The sequence below is a fragment of the Podarcis gaigeae genome (genome assembly GCF_964106915.1).
Source record: "Podarcis gaigeae genome assembly, chromosome: 7".
In the NCBI taxonomy this organism is placed as follows: Eukaryota; Metazoa; Chordata; class Lepidosauria; order Squamata; family Lacertidae; genus Podarcis; species Podarcis gaigeae.
Genome location: NC_139683.1, coordinates 22,312,218 through 22,327,616, shown reverse-complemented (window position 1 = coordinate 22,327,616; position 15,399 = coordinate 22,312,218). Strand labels below are relative to the sequence as shown.

Sequence of the window (15,399 nt, the reverse complement as noted above, 5' to 3'; positions counted from 1 at the left end):
ACCTTATTAGTTGAACTGTATCAGGAAGCATTGCCTGTGTCTTAAATTGTACATGCAAATTTAATTCTGTCAGCTCGTAATGTCTTGAGTATTTGATGGGTGACCCTGCTCTGCAACTCTGAGCACTGTCTGTCCTGTGCACTGAATGAGGTAGTGTCTGCTAGAAAAATAGTCATAGTCTGCTTTCCAAATAGAAACTGCCTCATTGAATTTTACGCACAGGGAATAGATAAAAACAGGGTATTGAGCAGTGATGTTTTATATAAGGATCACTGAAGATAAGGGGAAGATTATTGTGGGGTAGCACCATAGTGATCTGTGTTAAAGTATATGTAAGGTCGGAAAGTCCTATACAAGAACACACAACTTGTTAATACAGCTGCAATTTTCTGGATATTTATTTATGACAAATAACGCACATTAGAATCTCCATTTCACATGAGTTACATTGAAAGGTGGGGAAAATATGTGCTTTTTAACCACCTTGCTTGTAATAATAATAATAATAATAATAATAATAATAATAATAATAATAGTAAATTTTATTTGTACCTCGCCCTCCCCAGCCGAAGCCAGGCTCAGAGCGACTAACATCATACAAATAACACAGTATACATAAAAAAGGCATCAATTAATTAAAATACATCTTAAAATTAATTAAAATCTGGACAAATGGTTAAGACTGAGAGCGGTTAATACTTGCCAGGACCAGCTGTTTTCACTGATCATATAAGGACCTGTGCACAGGCTGGGAGGCCTCCTTCATGCTTGTTCTTATATAAAGGAAAATAGGTCAGACTGCCCCCTGGCCAAAGGCCTGACAGAACAGCTCAGTCTTGCAGGCCTTGCGGAAAGATGTCAAATCCCGCAGGGCCCTAGTCTCTTGTGGGAGAGCGTTCCACCAGGCCGGGGCCACAGCTGAAAAGGCCCTGGCTCTGGTCGAGGCCAGTCTAATTTTCCTGGGGCCTGGGACCTTCAGAGTGTTCTAGGCCATATAGGGCTTTGAAGGTTAAAACCAGCACCTTAAGCAGTATATTATATTCATTAAGCAATTTTGAGTATGTATTAGAAGATTATGGTTTGAGTGTTAGGCTGCAATCCTATATAAATTTACCAGGGAGTAAGCCTCATTAAAGGCAGTGGAGCTTACTTCAGAGTAGACATGCATAGGACTGTGTTGCCAGAGAACTTTGTAAGGTTTGTGCCCTATGTTCTGGTGACTTTGAAGGGTTCTGATTATTTCAGTGCATGCTGACCTTAGCAGCAAGCCTCAGCAAAACTCAATACTTCCTAAAAGACAGACACAAAATGTAGATGGATTTCATGAAGGAAGTAAAAACCTGTCTTTAATCAGCTTCAAAGTTAAGGGAGGGAAATAGTGAATCGCTATGATATGAGTCAAATCGGGCAATTTCAAAGTTGTAATTTACTGTTTTAGGGATGAATAAATCTAGGAAATACACAGAGAAAGAGAGAGAGAGAGATAACCAGTTCTTTGAGCATGTTTAAATTAACATTAACAGTATAAAATACATTAAAACATTCAAATACATTATATAAGGATCACTGAAGATAAGGGGAAGATTATTGTGGGGAGTACTTGAATCTACTTGATTCAATACTACTTGAATCTGGTATAAAATACTGTCATTTTTCCTTTGGGCAATAGAAGGAAAATGTGAATACAACTATTACAATAGAATTATTTCCATATTATTATTATTATTATTATTATTATTATTATTATTATTATTATTAGAATTTATATACCGCCCTATAACTGGGGGTCTCAGGGTGGTTCACATAATAAATATATCTGAATATAACACTAAAACCATATTAAGTATTAAGTTTTCCCCAATGCAAATGTTTCATTTCAAATATTTTTGGCTGTTGGAAAAACTTTTGAGATATTTATACAGCATGTAAAGTTAGCATGGCATACATAATCAATTTTGTTTACTAAATATATGTCAACTAAATACGGGTGGTGCCATACAGTTTTCATTGTAATTATTTGTATGTTTTAAACAGACTTTATATTTGTGTATAGTTTTGATACTATTACTGTTTTTAGTGATTCTTGTTTTTTCCTGTAAGTAGTAGTAGTAGTAGCGTAAGTAGTAGTAGTAGTAATTAATAACAACGCTAAAAGAATCCCCAATCAACATTTCCCACAAAACTTACATCTTTTCAGATTGTTTGACGTATGAGCAGCTCCACTTGTTGGATTTCTTATATGTACAGAAACACTTTCTATGAGGCTAGAACTTTCTTCCTAGTGAACAAAAATAGCACTTTCTTGTATGATATATCTTGAGTTTATCTTGCATCAGCATTTCCCATTCACAGTAGGTGAGCTACTAGATCTTGCTTAAAGCATTCTTGTTTAGAGAAGCCTTCACAGATGCTTTGAAAGTTAAGGAAATTTGAATCTATTTTCGTATTTTACCTTTCATATGCTTTTAAATATGACTGTAATTTTTTCTTGATTTTAATTGTTTTACCTTTATGTAAACTGCTTTGAAGGGACGCGGGTAGCACTGTGGGTTAAACCACAGAGCCTAGGACTTGCCGATCAGAAGGTCAGCGGTTCGAATCCCCATGACGGGGTGAGCTCCCGTTGCTCGGTCCCTGCTCCTGCCAACCTAGCAGTTCGAAAGCACATCAAAGTGCAAGTAGAGAAATAGGTACCGCTCCAGTGGGAAGGTAGCGCTGCTCTGGTTTGCCAGAAGCGGCTTAGTTATGCTGGTCACATGACCCGGAAGCTGAATGCCGGCTCCCTTGGCCAATAAAACGAGATGAGCGCCGCAACCCCAGAGTCGGCCACGACTGGTCCTAATGGTCAGGGGTCCCTTTACCTTTACCTAAACTGCTTTAAGGGATTTTACAGTTAAGAGGTGTATGCATTTTATGAAATAAATAAATAAATAAATAAATAAATAAATAAATAAATTGTGACCCACAGGTGATCATGTGTGTGAGTAAAAGTATAGTGGTTAGTTAGAGTGTCAGATTAGGACCAGGGAGACCAGGGTTCAAAACTCTACCTGACCATGAAGCTCACTGTGTGCTGATGGGCCAGTCACTGCCTTTTCGCCTAACTTACCCCAGTGGCTCATTGGGAAGCTAAAATGGGGAGGAAGCAGAGAACCATGTACACCACATGGAGCTCCTTGGAGAGGAAGGTGGGACATACATACATACATACATACATACATACATACATGAAGCAGCCACATTATTCCAGTAGTACTTCTCCTGCCAGAGTTTACTTGTACAGTGGTACCTTAGTTATCGAATGTAATCTGTTCTGGAAGTCTGTTTGACTTCCGAAACATTCAAAAACCAAGGCGCAGCTTCCGATTGGCTCAGGCACCCCAGAAACAATAGCTGACAGCCGCATCAGACGTTCAACATCTGAAAAATGTTCAAAAATCGGAACACTTCCTTCTGGGTTTTCGGCGTTCGGGAGCCTATTTGTTCTTCAGTTAAGTCGTTTGAGAACTAAGGTTCCACTGTAGCTACTTCCAGGCAGAGATGTTAAATTGTAAGTGGATGATTCAGATCCAATTTTTCTGTGGGCATGTTTGGCATGGTAGCTTCCGTGCATTCTTGGTTATTTTTTAGTCACGGGTGTTCCGTTGCTTGCCATAAACCCCATGGGTGGTTTGATGGAATGAATGCAGAGGGTTTTGTTTCTACCTTTTTGTACCCATGCACTTTTTATATAACAACAAAAATGTTAAGGGGTGCAAAGAGGACAAGAGTAAGTGTTACTGGTCTTAGTTACCATGTTTCATATGGGCATTCATTTCCATTGGTAGTTGCTTTACTATTATTCTTACTACTACTAATACAGTGGACGCTCGGGTTGCAAATGTGATCCGTGCAGGATGCACGTTCGCAACCCGCAGCGTCCGCAACCCGCAGCGGTACTTCTGGGTTTTGGTGGTCCGCAACCTGAAAAAACGCATTCTGAAGCGTCTGTAACCCGAGGTATGACTGTAATAATACAGTGGTACCTCAGGTTAAGAACTTAATTCATTCTGGTGGTCCGTTCTTAACCTGAAACTGTTCTTAACCTGAGGTACCACTTTAGCTAATGGGGCCTCCTGCTGCCGCCGCCGCGTGATTTCTGTTATCATCCTGAAGTAAAGTTCTTAACCCAAGGTACTATTTCTGGGTTAGCGGAGTCTGTAACCTGAGACATCTGTAACCTGAAGCATCTGTAACCCAAGGTACCACTGTACTGAGTGTTATTTTCTAACTAAGGCTTGTACAATGAAGTGTCCTATGGAACCCTGATAAATTAAGGTTTCTAAAGTTTTCCTATGTCATCTTATGTTGCAGATTGTCTGCTATAAAAACCTACTTATGAGATGTTTATTGTCATCTACTTGGCCAAAGTAAAGTGAGAACCTAATAAAACTCTGACACTTACTTACATTTCTTTTCTTTTCAGTGAGCTGTAAGGGGATACTGTGTGCCTGGTAGTAGCATGTCTTCCCAAAGCTTTTGAAAAAATAGCCTCCAAGTGTATAATCATCAGTTAATATTAACTCCCACATAATGCTCCTGCCCCCCAATTTGGTTTTTCAATTGAGCGCTAGGAATGGTTTTGCTACCTAAGCATATGCCAAGACACTTAGATCTGTTCTGCCTCAAAACCCCTTTTCAAAAACACAGAACCCTTCACCCTTTCATCACGACTGAATCTAAACATAATGAGTTCAAGCAATGTGCTTAAAACAAAAATCCTATATCCATTATTGGTTAGGATCTCTGTCTTTTAGCAGATGCTGTCTATCTAAACAGCTTCTAGCCTAAACAAAATGGCAAGGCTAACAGCAGATTTAAGCCATATCTTCATCAACATCATCATTTTTTAAAAAAAAGCTTTGGGTCTTAATCTAACCTCAGTCATCAAGCCTTGAAATGACTGAGCATCAAAGGCTTCTAATGTTGCAGTAAGCAAGACTTTCCTGCCTAGAAACCATAATAGAAACTCATAGAGAAAACTAACAAAAAATAATTTTGTCAAATGGGATTCAGGAATACTGTGTGGCATAGATTTATATTCAGCGATCACTGTCAATGGAAATGAAATAGGTGTCAGGCAAGTGTCTCTAGTGATTTCCACAGACAGGGTGCTGCAGCTGAAAATGCCCTCCCTCTGATTGCCATTCACCTCACCTCCAATGTCTTGGGCGCTCAGAGAGGAGCATGAACAGATTGTTGTTGGGCAGAGGAAAATTGATATGGAAGTTGGTACCTTGAAGTACCTGGGTTCTAAGCTGTGTAGAACTTTATATATAAGCACAAGCACATTGGTGTGTGCTTAGAAACAGGCAGAGAGCTCTTTGAACACCAGCAAGTTGTGTTCTCGGTAATCATTCCCAGTTAAAACTAGCAGCTACTTTCTGTTCTGTGTCATTTTCTGAGCCATCTTAAAAGGCAGTCCCATTTGCAACACATTACAGTAGCCAAGGAAGTGGATGCCAACAGCAAGACAATCTCTGTCCAAGGAAAGTTGCAATTGATGCACCAGCCTAAGTTGGTGAATGTGCCCTGCCACTGAACAAATACCCACACTGAATGCACAGCTCCTGGTGGATACAAGCCATGCACCTGAGCCATTGGGGACTAACAGCGAAAACCTCAGCGATCAGGCAGGTATATAAGGGATCAGGTGGTCCTTGATATATTCTGGACCCAGCCTGAGGAGTATTTACTAAATGAGTAATGTCCAATCCATCCCTTATTTGTGGCAAAGTGAATTGGCTGTCCCACTCTTTCCCATGGCAGCATTATATTGTTGCACACCACCCCAATTTCTGAGCAATGTGAAATTCCAGAGGTTCCAGGTGCTTCACCTGTGTTCAATTTCCTCAGAATGAGTGATGACAGCGACTGTGGTATATGGTTTATTTACACATTGAAGATTTCACTTGTCTGTCCTTTGTCTCCCATTCCAATTACATCTTATACACTTTAGATATTACTTTAACATTACAGTTTAACAGGTCTCTCTCTAGTTGTGATAGTTGTTCCCCAAACCCCCGCTTCATATCCTTTTTAAATACTTCATTTAAATGATGATATTGTAACCATGTTGTTAACATCCCTGATAAATTCTTAAACTATTTTAATTTAAATTCTCCACCCTTCTCTCTTAGCAGATTTCTATGTCACCCAACCTTCCATCATATTTTTATTTTTCATCACTATGGCTTCCAAAAGTGAAAGCCAAAGTGGTGTTTTAGTCTCCAATACGTTTTTATATTTATCCCATAGTCTATACAATTTTTTCCTAATTATATGGTTTGTGAACCTTATGTACTTTTGCCTTTTCATACCACAAATAAGCATGCCAACCCCAAATATTATCATGACCTTCCAAATCTAAAATATATGAATTCTTCAATAACAACCACTCCTTCAACCAGCACAGACAAGATGCTTCATAATATAATATATCCAGCGGGGAGAAACCTCCTCTCTCTTTTGTATCTATCAGTATTTTATATTTTATTCTCTGTTTTTTTTCCTTGCCAGGTACATTTAGAATAGTTATCTTTATACAAATTTATATTATTTGTCATTAAGCATACACCTAAATATTTTGTAGGGTTCTTTTTAGTCTCATCATTCATATTTTTTACCAGGAGTTTGGTTTAATCTTTATTAATGTTAAGACCTGCTTTTTTTTTTAATGCGTGCTTTTAAGTTTACAGAACAAATACATAGGTCAAGCATGGGAACATTTGGCCCTCCAGTTGATGCTGGACTAAAACTCTCATCCTGGCATTTGGCTATACTGGTTGGTGCTGATGAGTCTAATGAATCTGAAGGGTCACATATAATAAACTGTGGTTTTCATAAAGGGTAGGAGATGACTTACTGCATTTTGAGCTTAGAAAAATAGAGCTACTCTTACACACACAAAAGGTTACACTCTGGCTGTTTATTCTCCTAGATTCTACTTATTTTATGAGGCATTTCTTTGCTGCTTGTAATTCCTTCTCCTAATAACAGTGTCTTCTGGAGGAGTTATGGTTTCCCTTTAAGTATGTCATATTTCCAGAGAAAAGGTATTTTATTTTAGAACAATTTCTTCTTACATGCCTCATATATACTGTAGTTTATACTCCAGACTGTTTATGAAATATTGAAGGCTCATAGTCACGTTACCCAGATCATCCTTGCCTCTAATAGCGAACATAGGTGGTTGAGTGCCTGTTGGTTTGGAAACAAAATATTACCAAGCAATAATGTAGCATGTTCTGCATATTTGTGGGACTACGTATGTATGACAATGTGCTCAAATTCATAAATTACCTGACAAATAACCTGTCAGCTTATACAATGCTGGTGGCGGTTGACACTTGGAGAGATAGAGAATATGAGGCTAATGATGGGACAACTTTGTTGGATACAACCCATAGTTATTAAATGCTTCTGAGATGGACGCCCAATTGCATGGTGGGAAAAGTTGTTTAACTACATCATGATGGTTAATTACAGTTGAAACAGAAGGGTTAAAAGTCTCATTGGTCATTTATATCATTGTTGTTTTTATTCCTTTAAAACCATTCTTCCACTCTGAGATGATTATGTTTCCAAAGGCTAAAAGATTCTTATTGCTAAAAATTTGTTCTAGCAAGCTTGTATTTAGCAGGTAAATCTTACAGACTCACATTTTGAAGCATTGGCATGTCTTTTTAAAAAATCATGTACACCAATGAGAGCTGTGCCATGTGATTTTTCTGAATGTGCAGAAGAGATGAAATAGCAAAACCACTACAGTTTCCTGCTATTTAAATCAGGGCTGAGGAACCTCAAGCCTGGGGGTCAAATGCAGCCCTCAAGACCTTCTTAGCCAGCCTTTAAGAGTCTTCCCAGCCATGCCCCATCCTGGGGCCATGGTCCTCATTTGTCCTGCTCTTTGCCCTCCTGTGTTCTTTCATCTGTCTGAAATGTGTCCTTGAACTATGGTGATGCCTCTTTCTTTGCCCGGCTGGAGATTAGATGTGTTGTGGAATGATCTAGCTTTTGGGTGAGTAGAATATAGCAGACAGTGCACTTTTTTCCCCTTTGGCCCTGCCCACCATTTTTATGTAGCCCCCGTAATGTTCCCCATGAGCATTCATGAGCAGTCTAAACAAATTTCTCCATCCCAATATAAACAAAAAGGCTGGTGAAATGCTGTTTCACATGTTATTTTGTTCTTACAGCTGGTCTACAGATGCAGGAAAATCACATGGCAAAACTTTTTCTTCCTCCTAAGAATCCAAGCCTATCTGTTGGCATGCAGTTTTGATGTAGTTTTTGAGCATCCAAATGTGGGATCAGAGCAAGGCAGAGTGAGGCAGCTGCGTCCTGCTTCACTGCCCTCAGGTGTAGAGGAGCATGCTGTCCCCTCACCAGTGCTGAAGTAAGAGTCAATTATTAGTTAGTTGGCTTTGGTACATGGAATAGGAGAGGCATGCCATCTTGTCTATCCTAAGGCAGCAAAATACTTGCATTAGATTTTCTCACCTGCATTCTGATGTGGTATAGTTAAAAAGGACTATACTGTCAGGTTTTTTTCAATGTGTAGCTTACCCTTCATTAGACACATAAAGCAGGCTTGTATGGGTTGAATTAGCGTGACATTACTTTTAAGACACATAATGGTGTTGAAAAGCTGTGAAAACTTACTTTTATAGCAACCTCAAGACTTTCATTTGGATTCTTTTCCTTGAGGTATCATTTTGGCATGTTCTGCTTTCTTGAAAGCATACGTGTTATTGAGTTACTGGGTTATTTCATGTTTTGATCTTTTTATATATATATAAAAATCTGTCTAGTTACTCTCTGCCTCTTTTTTGAAAGTTTGCAAGTTTGCAATTAAATGCTGCTGTTACAATCCAGAAGACGAGATCCCCATTGGAATCCATCTCCCATGCAAATACCTCATGTGAATGTGTATCTTTTGATAGTGCTGTTCCTCCACATCCAGTGGACAATTTTTGTGCATGACTAGAGTTGAATTGGAATCTGTATATTCTTCACCATCTGGTTCTGTTAGGTTTAAAAATGGGATGCTGACATAACAAAAGAAGAGTTTTACAAAATATGTCTATAGTTACGATTAATCCTGATGAAAAGTGCATCATTACCCTTAGTGTTCCGGATAGCCATTGCTATTTGTTCTTATAAAGACTTACTGTACTGTGCTTTTGATAGAATGAAATACTTAGGAGCACATTTCTCTCATAAAATGCTTTTCTAATGTACACTTTATCCATGGAGAAATCTGTGCTCCCTCTCCTTGTATAAAAAATGTAACTTTTGTGTGCTGGACAGTGAATGGGGAAACTTACCACTTTTAACAAGCATTCATCCTTCTGCTTCCATGAGCATGTATACGTGTGTGTGTGTGTGTGTGTGTGTGTGTGTGTGTTTATACACAAATATAAGGGACTCAGTACTGCAGCACTATCAAGTGCAAAGCATTCACATCAGCATTCCCAAGAAGGTGTGACTAAGGCATAGAGAATTTCCATGGATAGTGTTTTGTGAGTCTCTTACATATTGTAACATATGTAAAGGACTCACTCTGGCTACATAAAACCTTAACTGCTGGCATCACTAGTGGGCGTTTCAGGATTCCAGGAGAATGGTAGGGGGTTCTACAGCACAAGCTGAATCTGCCTTCCATTGAGCACTGGTGGGCGGTAAGGAAATTCTACCATCAAGAAAGATGCATTAGTGGGCAGTAGGTATAAAAAGGTTGACTACCCCTGATTTAGACAAACCAGGCAGCATAATTCAAGATTGCCTACTTCCTCTTCTTCTTTGGTGATCACTTGTAGCCTACCTACTATGTAGTGCTTAAGTCCAGGCTCTGGCAATACTTCTTGTTTGCATCCCATACAAATTAAGAATGCGTTCCAATAATTCTGTATGCCAAAGGAATTTTGGACAAACTCTCCATCTGTTCATTTTAATAGCCATATATCTGCCCAAGCTTTCACTGCCTTTTCCCATGAACTGTGTCTGCTGGTCAGCCAACTGTACACAGCTAATTATTATTCACACTGTTATTGATTGATTGATTGATTGATTGATTGATTGATAGGTTGATAGGTTGATAGGTATTTTGTATGCTGAAAAGTATGGAAATTCCTAAGTGACATACATTTTAAGACTTGAAAGCATATATTGCACAAAATAAAATATAGGAAAGCATCTTGAGTAGTGCAACCAACATGGCTGACTCACACTACAGGGAAAGCCATATCACAGTCAACACTGAAGGCGAAGCCTTGCTATAAATTAATTTTCCACAAAAATGCTTCAAGTAGCCATTGGAAACAATTCTGCATCATTCAGTTTTCTGCTAGTCCAGCTTGGCTAACCATTGAACAGATTGTGCTAAAAATATAGCATTCATGCTTCTTTTTCATTCACCGGTCATTCTAGAGAAAAGAAGCATAAGCTAACTGTATCTGACGCCTCCTGTGCTGCTTTTTGTGAAGACAGTTTTAATGATTCTAGAAATGAACAAATGCCCATGAGTTTCCTCTGATAAGCCTATAAATGAGACCCAGGAACATTGCCAATGATGTGGATACATCTGTAAAAATGGAGCACCAGCTATGGTTGACCAGCTAAAGAAAAAAAAATGTTTTGTTGTATTTTATTCATGCTTATTTTATTTTTAAAAATCCATTATTTCTGCCATATCTTCATTTTTATTTTTGCATTTTCTCTCCCTTTTTTAAACACATCGCAGTGCCAGAGAATGGGGATGAAGGTAGGGCAGTTTATTGACTGTTTTATTTCTTCTGTAGCTATGATAGTCTTCAGTGTGTTACTGACTGTATGCTTTGGGCTGAAAATATTGTTTTGAAAGGATTGCCTCAAATAGCCCTCTTTGTGGTTATAGCCTACCAGCACTTCATGGGCTCCCCATGCAACTGTTGTTGTTGTTGTTGTTGTTGTTAATTTGTACCCTGCCCATCTGACTGGGTTGCCCCAGCCACTGGGTGTTTTCCAACATATATAAAAACACAATAAAACAAAATAAAGCTGCTAGTTGAAAAGCCATGGCCACATCAACATACAGGCCCCACCACAACCACCTGATCAGGTATGAAGCCCAGGAAACCACACCTTTACTCGATTCCTTCTTTTGCCTAACAGATGCACAGCCAGTAAGTCAGACTTTTAAGCAGGACCAAAATGAGGCCTCCCAGGGGCAGGGTGAGCAAGGCTGAGCCAGCCTCAGATCTGTTGGATTCCCAAGCTGGCTCTATGGCTGTCACGTGATCACACAGGACCTGATGCAGTTCTAATGACTGCACTGGCGTCACTCTGCGGGAAGAGACAAGCCCAATCCCCCTCCATCCTGTCACAAAGGGAATTTGGATTGCTCTGCCTGCTATGACATAGAGTAAAACCTAAGAGGATAAGAATTTTTGACCCTAAAGGTAAAAAGCCTTAAAAGTACACAAAAACCTTGATAAGCAACAGGAAATAGGATATCCATAGGTTAGTAAGCAGGAAAAAAACAAGCTCCCCTTCCCCTGCTTTAAAACAATCATGCCCAGAGGGAGGCTACATTTCTAATTGAAGCTGAAGAGGATTATTATTGAAGCAAGAGACCTTTTAAATTGTATGAAAGGTGGAATTTTGAATGGAAATCACTTTATTAGCTCTCAAAATAAACCTCCACACATCGCAGCTGCTTAATTACACTGATTACCTGGTATTTATGCTCCTTGAAATGGTCATGAAAGTGACATCTCCCATCAGGCTTGTCATTAGTTTTAACATCTCATCATTGTCCTAAGCCAGGCAAGAGCAACCTTAGCTGGTCACTTGAGCCAGTAATATTTTTAGCTGAGTCAATGAAGCATGCCAGCAGGCCGAAGAAGAGGAGGAGGAGGAGGAGGAGGATTTGGACTTGATATCCCGCCTTCCACTCCCCTTAAGGAGTCTCAAAGTGGCCAACAATCTCCTTTCCCTCCCTCCCTCACAACAAACACTGTGAAGTGAGTGAGGTTGAGAGAATAGTGACTAGCCCAAGGTCACCCAGCAGCTGCATGTGGAGGAGCAGGGAAGCAAACCTGGTTCACCGGATTATGAGTCCACCGCTCTTAACCACTACACCATGCTGGCTCTCACACCACTATGCCATGGGCATGCTGAACCATGAGCTGGGTCTCATCAGATTGAGGCTGCAGCTGCTTCAGTGCTTTTATCATCAAACAAGTGTGTAGGAAGGGGCATTTCGAAGCTAGCATTTGTGGAATGTCATAGTCTAAGGAATTACAGAGGCATCATGCTAGGTTTATGGGCCGGTTCACTTGTACACATTTTTAGGCCTTGAATACCTATTCTAGATCCCTGCATCTGTTGCATATGTATTTTTAAATATATTTTATTCATATGAAATCAACGTGATGGTTTATAGTCTCAAAAATGGGATCATACTTAAGTTTCCAACAAAGCCACTTGTTACCTACTTCATGGTATAAGTATGCATTGTGCTCAAATCTTTTTGAGTAAGGGGATACAAAAGACTTTCCTTAAAATGCCACACAGTCAGAGACTGAAATATTCTGTACAGTATATTGCCACAAGAGTAGTATTGGTTGTCAACTCAGGTTAACTCATGATGATGGGACCATAGAAATTCAGAATATTATATGAAAACAATAATGACAGTTATTCAGGTATAGAACCTTGGGTAGACATTTGATCTCTTCATCTTTTAAGAGAGGCAGTATTTTCAAACCTTTCCTGAATCTAGAATGGGCTAGAAACTCAGTGTTTAAAATGGAAGCTGCAGTGGTATGTTTCACCAGCTGCTATTTTCCAAAAATAGTGAAGTTGGCTGTATTCAGGAAAACTGCTTTGGGGTAAGCAGTACAATGGACATCTGTCTCATCACCATAGTGTCTTTCTTTAAAGACAAAACAAAAACAATCCCTCTTCCCCTTGTCACAAACTTGAAAATCTGTTTTGGAAAACAAAATACAAGTGTCATCCTATGGCAGAAATGTTTTTCTCTTGTTAACTGTTGCATCTTTGACATGGCGTACTTGATTGGGATCCCAAGAACAATATAACATAGAAATCTGTCTAGCTGACAAAACTACACGGATTGCAGTGGCTTCCTTAATAAATGTTTAAGAGTTAAATACTAGGCTTACATTCCTTGGAAAATAATTTTTTGGTTAAATATTGCCATGTAAGACCTGCCTTCCTTGCAAGTGGAGGAGATAAAGGGGTTGCTCATTTGCATATGTTCATTCATTTAAACAGATATTAACAACAACAACAACAACAATAAGCATATCAACAAATTTTTGATTTGATTAACACTATTTATTAACCACTTCCTATAAAACATCTCAGAATGACTAACAATAATAACATAACTAATAAAAATGTATAAAACAATTTAGTATATAAGAGCAATTAAAACCATTCCATATAGAAAAAATAAATAAATTCCAGTGCAGATACCGATTGGGATAAAAAAATCTCCACTTAAAAGTGTTGCTGAAAAGGAAGGTTTGCAGTAGGCACCAAAAAAATAATAGTGATGGTGTTTGACTGATATGTTGCAGGAGGGAGTTTCAAAGGCTTGCTGTCACCACTCTGAATGCATTTCAACTGTATTATCAGAATTGTCTAAGAGATGGTTGGATAAAAATCCAATAAAGCTAGCTTACAAGAAAATGCCAAGCACCAATATAGCATTTCTATAGTTTGTTTCTCTGATGTGTATTTTGTACATTAACTAGGACATAGTTAATTCATAGCCATATTTGATATTAAAAGTATTATCATAATTAAGGGAGAGTGTAGAAGAGGTTAGTATCATTGGTATTGTACATGAATCTTGGTCATAGTTCTTTTATTTTGTTTCCTAAATTAATTATCAGTAGCAGCAGTTATTTCTTTCAATTTTGGCTTGAATATTCTTAAATAATTGCATGTACTTCTGATTTATGACTAAGTGAGAACAGCAGACCTCATAATCACAGAGCTACAGAACAATGGCTTCAGTCCAGAGAAACTTAAGCATATTTATGTCTGAGCAAAGCTTCCTGTATCATTTTCGAAGCACCTTTGAGCAACAATTTGCCATTATATATAAAAAAATGCTTTAGCACCTCATTGCATTCATATTCTTGTTCTCTCACCCTCCATTATAATATTTGGTATACATTTCTGACACTTGACTGCAGTTTCATTCTGTTCTAGATTGTTACTACAATATCCTTCTGCTTAACTAAACTTCTTCCATGAAACACATTCTTATATATTTTCAATTACTATTTGATAGTTGTGTTGCAGAAATGGTTGTTGGGAATTTCTTAAATAAATACATACAACAGCCATTAATATAAAACATTTTGTTAGCTTCTACATGCTAATATTTAGTGAAGGAAAATGTAGCTTTTACTCTTAAGAATAGCTTTTACACTTTAAATTTTCTGTTAGGATATAAAGTATTACTCTTATAAGTCGTTCTTCTATGCCACTAGAGATGAACATATTTGGCAATGTATCCAAATATTTTATGCATTAATTGTTAGGCCCACAAACATAGGATATCCAATGTTAATCATGTTCAGAGTAAATCCACTGGAATGAATGGGCTTGTGTCCATTTAATCCCCATTAGGTCTACTCTGAGTATATTGCCCATACTCATTTTTTTAAATACAGGAAATATCATAACAAGATTATTTTATTTCACTGGAAGTAAATTTTACAGGATAGCTTCTATACAGTATATAAAAGTTATGAGGAAATATCATTTTGTGTTGACTGATCATGTTAAGCTGGCCTTCATTACTGGCACATTCAAAAATGATAAGATTTCCATTTTGAAAATCTATATGCTTGTTCCATGTGTTTCTGCTTTTTAAAAATCATAATGGGTTTGTTTGCTTGTTTTTCCTCTTGGATAGTCTAGCAGCAGCAACAAATCTTGTCAAAACCTTATATTAGAACCATGTTAAATGTTGACACAGTTGGTGTTAAACAATTAAATTCTCAATGATTGGGTTTTTTGTTTGTATATGTGTTTTTGCCTTTGTAGCTATCTTATTCATCACAAACAAAAGAATGTATTTATTGTTTATGTTGAAGAACATGCATAATCATTTAAGTCAATCTCCCAATATTCACCATTATGAGTAAAAATGCTTATATTGATGTCATTTTTTAAAACAAAAACAACACAGAATTGCAAATTAACTGGTTATTTTATTTTGAATTTGACAGGTGCTATGGATGTGGAAGAAAGAAATCGCCAAATGAAAATGAACAAATACAAACAGGTAGCAGGATCAGACTCCAGGCTGGAGCAAGATTATCATTCAAAGGC

General features: G+C 38.1%; 1 protein-coding gene across 29 annotated transcripts in view; it reads left to right on the top strand.

The window, feature by feature from the left end:
* The window catches only part of RIMS2 (regulating synaptic membrane exocytosis 2), a 348,435-nt gene that overhangs the window by 258,190 nt on the left and 74,846 nt on the right, over nucleotides 1-15,399 (top strand). For 12 of the 29 annotated variants that reach the window (XM_083748880.1, XM_083748886.1, XM_083748889.1 and 9 more), the window contains 2 exons: nucleotides 10,784-10,804; nucleotides 15,297-15,397. The exons of 9 other annotated variants lie outside the window; for them this stretch is intronic. In XM_083748880.1, the coding sequence (XP_083605006.1) occupies nucleotides 10,784-10,804; nucleotides 15,297-15,397 (122 nt within the window). The remainder of the gene's footprint in view (nucleotides 1-10,783; nucleotides 10,805-15,296; nucleotides 15,398-15,399) is intronic. 8 more of the 29 variants (XM_083748888.1, XM_083748895.1, XM_083748897.1 and 5 more) reach the window with 2 other exon arrangements.